Source organism: Antrostomus carolinensis, unplaced genomic scaffold, assembly GCF_000700745.2.
Source record: "Antrostomus carolinensis isolate BGI_N321 unplaced genomic scaffold, ASM70074v2 scaffold22908, whole genome shotgun sequence".
NCBI classification, from domain to species: domain Eukaryota; kingdom Metazoa; phylum Chordata; class Aves; order Caprimulgiformes; family Caprimulgidae; genus Antrostomus; species Antrostomus carolinensis.
The window spans coordinates 7,191-14,611 of NW_010333970.1; the positions used below are offsets into that span (position 1 = coordinate 7,191).

General features: G+C 56.5%; 1 protein-coding gene across 2 annotated transcripts; it reads right to left on the bottom strand.

Annotated features, from left to right (window-relative positions):
* Nucleotides 1–473: 473 nt before the first annotated feature.
* Nucleotides 474–7,348, bottom strand: LOC104529691 (annexin A6). 2 transcript variants are annotated; one of them, XM_010174067.2, is made up of 12 exons: nucleotides 7,270–7,348; nucleotides 6,440–6,534; nucleotides 5,890–6,003; nucleotides 5,214–5,304; nucleotides 4,641–4,720; nucleotides 4,399–4,452; nucleotides 3,235–3,252; nucleotides 2,320–2,416; nucleotides 1,955–2,050; nucleotides 1,613–1,671; nucleotides 1,172–1,294; nucleotides 474–841 (listed from the first exon to the last, which is right to left on the bottom strand). In XM_010174067.2, exons 1-12 carry the CDS (start codon nucleotides 7,280–7,282, stop codon nucleotides 782–784), a joined length of 900 nt encoding a protein of 299 aa, XP_010172369.2. In that variant the 5' UTR covers nucleotides 7,283–7,348; the 3' UTR covers nucleotides 474–781. The 2 variants fall into 2 exon arrangements, with proteins under 2 accessions (XP_010172369.2, XP_028942348.1); XM_029086515.1 differs by lacking the exon at nucleotides 3,235–3,252.
* Between the last annotated feature and the right edge of the window lie 73 nt (nucleotides 7,349–7,421).

Below are 7,421 nucleotides of genomic sequence, written 5' to 3' on the forward strand. Positions count from 1 at the left end.
GGACTTTTTGTTCTGACTTGGAAACAATTGAAAGTGTTGGAATTTCCCACTTTTGGAAATTCCAGTTCTTTTCTCCTGGGCACTGGGGGAAGTGCAAACATAAACTGTTTTGGGGGTGTAGCCTCTATGGCATTTGCCTTTCGACTGCTTCTTCAGCAGCTTGAAAGCACAGGAAACCACGTGCAAGGACGGATGGATGCCATCAAGTCCGATTGGTATCTCTGGTTTATAAAAACATCATCCACACAACGGCACGAACCCAGCTGGGGGGGTTTTAGAGGCACAAAGTGAAGGTCTCAGTGAAATCCCTCTGCTGCTGCCAGCCCCAGATGCATTTCCAGCCCCTTTCTCAGTAGCAGTGGACCCTGCAGTGCTCCTCAGAGGTGCTTCAGGGTCTCCTCAGAAGAATCCTCAGCACGGGCTCAGTCCCACCCAAACCTGCCCCCAATACATCGACTGCTCTCACCCGAGGGTCAGCGACAGTAAGGTTTTATTCATGAGATTTAAAATTGTCTTTTCCATCTGGGTAAATTCCTGGGTTAGTGACATATTTGGGTATGACTTATTTTGCACCAAGACAGACAATAATCCCCCTACCCAGACCCTCCTGCTCCCCTCCCAGAGACTCCCCCGATTGCAATGTGGTGCTGCTTTCCAGCACAAAGTGAGTTGTCCTCCGTGGGGACCGAGCGTCCCCTGAAGCCCCCAAAGCTGCAGTGACATCAAGGCGGTGGGTGCGTGCGTGCTGGCTCAGACACGAAGAAGGGGCCTCCGTGGCCACCTAGTCCTCCCCACCACACAGGGCCAGCAGAGCCTTGCGGTAGTCACCAGAGGTGTCCTTCTGCAAGAGGGAAACCAGTGTCAGAGAACCACCCCCTGATGCCTGCCCCAGGGAAGCCCAGTTGAAGGTACTGGGCATGGGGGAAGGTGTAGCTCCATGTCCTGGCCACCCTGCAGGCATCTGTGCAGCAGTGGAAGATGTTGGCACATCCCCTCTACAGCCAGATCTGGCAACATTGGGGCTGGTTGGGGTGGGTTCCCCCTCCCTGGGCGATGCTCAGCCCCTGTGCTGCTCACAGCAGTGCTCACAGCTCAGGTTCCTGCAGGGCTTATGGCCAGGGCTCAGCCAGACAAGGTGACAAGCCAGGGAGGGACACCCATGTCCCCTCACCTCGATCATGTGGTGCAGTGATTTGTCGAACAGGTCTATGAACTCGCCCCGGATGTTCAACAGGTCGATCTCACTCCGGGAAATCATGATCCGGGTGAGGGTCCTCTCATCCGTGCCAGCACCCTGCAAGAGGGAGTTTGAACAAATAATCCTGGAGGGACTGGGGCTCAGGGACCCTCCTGACATCTCCAGCATAGTCCAAGGTGTGGATCTCCCCTTGGACATGTGCTGAGCTTGCTGCTGGCACAACACGAGCTGCCGTGTCCCCTGCTGACCCTAGAAAGCTGATGCAGTATTTGAGCTCAGCCCTGCCCTGCTCCATTGAGGATGGCTGAGGGCCAAACCCCATTGCTGCTGTGGGGTTAAATCAGGGAGTCCCAAAGGTTGTCTGCCCACCACAGCCCCCTCCCACAGCCCAGCCCCAGGAGAGCCCATCTGCACCTTCATGGACTTGTAGAGCTTGTCAGCGAAGAAGGCTGGCTTGTTCTTCACACTCCGGACTGCAACAGAGAGGAGAGAAAGTGGGTTCCTGGCTTGTGACACCCAGGGGACACGTCGCAGTGAGGAGCTGTGCCACCCGTTGGGTCACCTGCAAAGCCCTCCTTGGTATGAAGGTGCAGGCTTGGCCCCATAGGACACCCTATAAATGCCCTGACCCCACACCATGCTGGGAGTCTCCATGGCCCCAAGGCAGCAGGACGCGTTGCCTTGGCAGAGGCAGGTGAAGGGGCTGCCTGCCCACCAGGGAGCCTGGCCCCAAGGGAGCACCCGCCAGGCACTGACCGATGGCCAGGAACGCGTCCCTCACATCTCCCGACATCCGCTTCCTGATGGCATGCTCCACGTCGTGGTTGGTCATTTTGATGAACTCCTGAAACACTGGAGAAGGAGGAGAGGAGAGGGTCAGCGCTGAGCCACTCCATCCCAGCCCCAGGAGACCCAAGCTTCAACCACAGAAACTTCTGGACCAGATGGAACCAGAGCAGGCTTGGCTGACCTCAACCAGCCACCCCAAATGCCATTTCCTCCCACCACTGGGGAGACAGGGCCACCACAACCTCCTGTAGCCCAGGAGTCCCATCCAGCCCAAATCAAAGCACTTGGGTTACAGCTGAGAGTCCATCAGCGATGGAGAAACATGGTCCTACCTCTGCGGAGGTGGGGGTAGCTGCGGGTGCAGAGGATGCTGAGGAAGCGGGTCTCCAGGGAGTCACTGGAGTCATTGCTGGAGACATCAGCAAGTTTCTGGGAGAGCAACAGAGAGTGAAGAGGGGGACAGGGGGACGAGTGTAGCAGAGAGGGGCAAAGATGTCAAACAGCTCTTCTTGGGGCAGCCTGGACACCCTCTTGCAAAGAAAGTGGCTTCTTCTGAGCAGGAAAATAGCTTTTTTTAGCCAAAAAAGAGACATTTTCTATGCATGGGTGTGAAGATGGACAGCTGGACTCACACATTCCCTCTGACAAAAGATGCTTTCCAGATTTTATGAAAAAAAAAACTTTGCAATGCTCATGGTTAAGACTTTTTTTTGTCCTTTGGGGAGGATGCTTTGAGGGTGACCAATATTGAACAGGAAATTCAGAGCTGCCAGACACAGGAGTCACCTTCCACCCTGGGCTGCAGCAGTGCTGCCCACAAGTGAAGAGGCTGCCAGCCCTGCTGTGGGGCAGCTGTATCCCTCATGCCTGTTAGGCTGGGGCAGTAGAAAGTCACCCCTTCCCCAAATCCTACTTTCAGTGAGCCAGGGAAGCCAGCCCAGAGTCCCACACTGCCAGGAGCACGGATCCTGCATGCAGGCAGTGGGCAGGATTGGTCCCCAGCCCTCCCAAGGGCTCTGTCCTGCTCAGCGCTGCAGGGAAATGCCCCCATGCAGGTCCCATCTGTCCCCCTTGCCACCCCATCCTCATGCAAGGACCCTGGACCCCCAAGCAAGCAAGCAAAGCCTGCACAGTCAAAGGATTCCCAGCACACAGGGCTGCTCCTCCCAGTCCCAACCCTGCACCCAAGGACCCCAGCGTCCCCTCAAACACATGGAAGGCTGAGGAGCGAAAGGGCAGGCACTCACCAGGGTCTCAGCAACAACCTGGTAGAGAGAAAGAGAGAGACAGGAAGACAACAGGGTGAGAAGGTGCTGCTCAACCTTTATCCTTCCCTGCCAAAGCGAGGGAAGTCCAGCAAAATCCCCTAAAATGACCTGTCTCCAGCTCCCCTGTGAGTGGGCCTGATCTTAGGACCTGTGTCCTCCTCCAGTTTGGCCCCTACACCACTAGCTGGGATGGGATGGGGTGGTCTTTGGCTAAGCAAAGTGAACCCTCCACCCCTGGGGCTTGGGCACCAGCCCATTGCTCCTTGGGGAGCATCCTTGCCTGACCTCATGCTGGCTTACACCAGCCTGCCCACCTCTGCCAGGCACAGGCGGCAAGGGGAGGGCAAGGATGATGGCTTTGCTGATGAAATACAGCTGCCTCCCGGCTGGCTCGTCCCTGTGTTTGTCATCCCTGGCTCTCTCTTTCTCTGCAGCGGGTTGAGGGGAGCAGCAGCGCGTGCAGTGGAGCCAGCGGTGCTGGGGTGGGACAGCCAAGCGAGAGCTGGGGTTTGGCCCCGTACCGAGCTTCCCAGCCACCTTCAGAAAAGATTTGGCCCGAAGGAGCAGGAGGCCAAGGTGCACAGCCCCATGGTCACAGGTCTCCTGGGACCGGGAGCTGAGCCAGGCAATGGGGCCCCAGCACCCCATGCTCAGCCTTTCCCCTCCAGTCCTGGCTCACCACAGCCCAGTAAAGAGGAGGCAATGGTTTGGAGGCCGGGGCTGGCATCCTGGTGTGCTGGCAGTGTGAAAAGCAGCTTAGGCTTCAGGGCTTCCCTATGCACAGCACAAAGAGGTGGGTGACTCCTGCAGACCAGCCCAAAGCTGCCCTTAAAGCTCAAGTGCCAGATTTCAGCATCGGTGTGTGTTACTGGACCCCAAAGTGGCAGCTCTGCACAAGAAATGATGCAGTCCCTGGCTGGGAGCTCATGGTTTGCATCTTCCCCATGCATGGAGCAGCAGAAATCAGGCTGGGAAGCTTTACCTGCAAGGATGTTACTTCACCTGGCATCTCCCCCCCTTACAGAGACCCTGCCCCAGCAGCTTTTGCTTCCCTGAGGATGTCATTTCCTGACCAAGGGATGCAACATCCTCATTTTTATTTAAACACAGAGCCTGTAACAGCACTGCCAGTTCGGTTCTTACCTTGGCATCTTCATGTGCCTGTGTGAGATTCTCTGGTCCTTCATCACGGTTGCCCTGTGGGTTCAATACAAAAATCATGGAGCTGGAGAAAGGACCCCCAAGGCGCAGGGGTGGCAGACAGGGTCCAGCAGCGCTGCCCAGCCAGGCAGTGATGCTCTTTCTCCATTGCCACCATCCTCGCAGACCCTCACCGCTGCCTGTGTCAGGGAGGGGACAGTCCCCAGCTTGAGAGCCACCCTTACCAGAGCCAGGGAGACAAGAATCCTCTTGAAATGCCCCGATGTGTCAGAGCTCAGGTCATCTTCCAGGCGCTTGTGGTAGGCTGTGGGGAAGGGGGACAGCTGAGCCCTGCACCCTCCCTGCAGCTCTGCTTCCACCCCACCAGTGACTCATGTGCCCATGACCCCCATGGGGCCATCCTCTGCTGAGGGTGACCAGCCACAAAGCCATCTGGGCTCTCCAGGAGAGAAGAGGCTGAGGATTTAACCTGGAGCTGGCATCACCTTGTTCCCTAGGGAGAAGGGGGCATGGCTGAAAGGGAAGGAGGAATGCAGAGTCTGGGGGTGTGAGCTATCACAGGATGAATTTGATGACTCCTGCCAGGTTCATCCCAGGTTTCCACTTCTCTTTAATAAGGTGATGGACCTGAGGAAGAGCTCTTGCCTGGAGGGACTAATAGACCTTCACAGCACCAAGCCATGGACTCAATCCAGAGACAAAAAAAGTACCCTGGGCTCTGGAAAAGGCCTTGTACAGGGTTAAACATGGTCCATGCCCAGAACCTGGGTGCTCCCCACATCCCTCTTATGCCATACCTTCCTCATAGGCCTGGTTGATAGCCATGATCTCCTGGTTGTTCCGTGTGGCCATGATTTCAATGAGAACACTCTCATCAGTGCCAGCCCCCTGGAAGAAAGGGACACGGCGAGGAGCTGTGGGTGCCAGCACTGGCTGGGGACACGGCAGCATCACCCCAGCAGTGCCAGGCAAGCAGGGGCTGCCCTAACCCCAGGGCTACCACATGCCAAAAGTCCATGTCCAGCAAATGGCCCCAAGAGCTGGTAGGAACCAGCATGAAAGTGTTCAAGTGTGGTGCTAGTGGGGGCCCAACTGGTGTAACTGGTGGATAGTGGTGCATGCCACTGGTTTGCCCCTACTCTGGCTCTTCAGTGGCTGCCTGTGCCTGGCAGGGTACTGCTTCTGCTGCAAGGTGGGGATGCTCTGCAGTGGGAGATCTCCTGGAGAGGCTTTGTGTACGAGCTGGCTAGAGCGTGCTGGGCTGCAAAGTGACCAAACTGAGCCTTGAGTGCAAACCAGATCTTTCTCCTAGTGCTTTCCGCTCGGCTTTCCTTCCATACAGGAGATGGGAACCTGGGGGTGTGTGATGCTGGGGTGCACTCAGCCCTGGGCCACCAGCAGTGCAGATACAGCCACAGCAAAAGCCACCTTGTCCTCACGTGCTGAAGCCAACCCCACCAGCGTGGCAGTTACCTCCACAGCCTTCCTCAGCTGCTTGGCATCGTACTGCGCCGGCGTCAGCATGAGCCCGAGGATCAGCTTGGCCAAGCTGCCCGACAGCTCAGATTTCAGGTCTGCCATCAGGTCCTGCAAAAGCGTTTGAGGGTTCAGTCGCCGGCTCCTTCCACAGGGACTGACCAGCCAAAGCAACACCAGGGAGAAAACAGGGGAGGGGAGTGTGGAGGGGGGAGACATCTGGGAAGGCCCTTAGGGAGGTTTCAGGTCACAGTTTGGAGGGTGGCTTTGGGGAGATCCTGGCTCTGGAGTCCTCAGTGTGGGACCAAGGATGGGGCAAGTGAAGGGGAAGGGACACCCTCCCCTCGGGCTGATGGTGCACCCAGAGCCAGAGGCTGCTTTGACAACTTGGTTGTCCTCCATGGAGTCATGGTGGGGTAAATCGGGGTGTCCTGGTTGCCCACTGCTCCCTGGGCAGGATTTCTTTTCAGCGAGGGCAGATCTCTGCGTGGGAGAGGTGGGATGTGGGCAGAAGGAAGGAGGAAGGTGGGAGGGGGGGCAGCAGTACCCTGCCATAGTGAGCCTTGTAAGCCTTGAGGATCTGCTGCCTCTGGGCGTTGCTCCTCTGTGTCACCACCTCGATGATGGCCCCTTCGTCCGTGCCTGCAATGACAGCAGTGATGCTGGGGAGAGCCAGCAGAGCCACACTGTGTCACCCAACCATGGGCACATCGCCACCCTCACCCCTGCAAACTGGGGAGGTGGAGAAGAGAGAGCTCCCACAGCTCCTAAACCATCTCTTTCATAGAATCACAGAATCCTCGAATGGTTTGGGTGGGAAGGGACCTTTCAAGGCCATCTAGTCCAACCTGCAGTGAGCAGGGACATCTTCAACCAGATCAGGTTGCTCAGAGCCCCGTCCAACATGACCTTGAATGTTTCCAGGGATGGGGCTTCTACCACCTCTCTGGGCAACTTGTGTCAGTGTTTCACCACCCTCAGTGTAAAAGATTTCTTCCAATTATCTAGTGTAACTCTCCCCTCTTTTAGTTTTAAACCATCACCCCTTGTCCCATCACTACAGGCCCTGCTAAAAAGTCTGTCCCCAACTTTCTTATAGGCCCCTTTAAATACTGAAATGCTACAATAAGGTCTCCCTGGAGCCTTCTCTTCTCCAGGCTGAACAACCCCAACTCTCTCAGCCTCTCTTCGTAGGAGAGGTGCTCCTCTGATAATTTTTGTGGCTTCCTCTGGACCTGTTCCAGCAGGTTTATTATTATCGATCTCTTTATTCCCCCCAGGGCTTTCATGCAACCCTCTGTGGACCAGGGTGGGTTTTCTGCCCCAGAAGCTGTTGAGGAGCAGCAGGAAGGTGCTGGGCACATGGTCACCACTTACCCAGGCCTTTCATCGCCTTCCTCAGCACCTGCGCGTCCCCGTCATCGTTGAAGCTTCCTGCAGGCTGCACGGTTCCTCGCAGCTGTGGATGCACAGAGAGGTTTGGGTTCATCCCTGAGCAAGGAGGGATGGAGGAGGGATGGAGGAGGGAT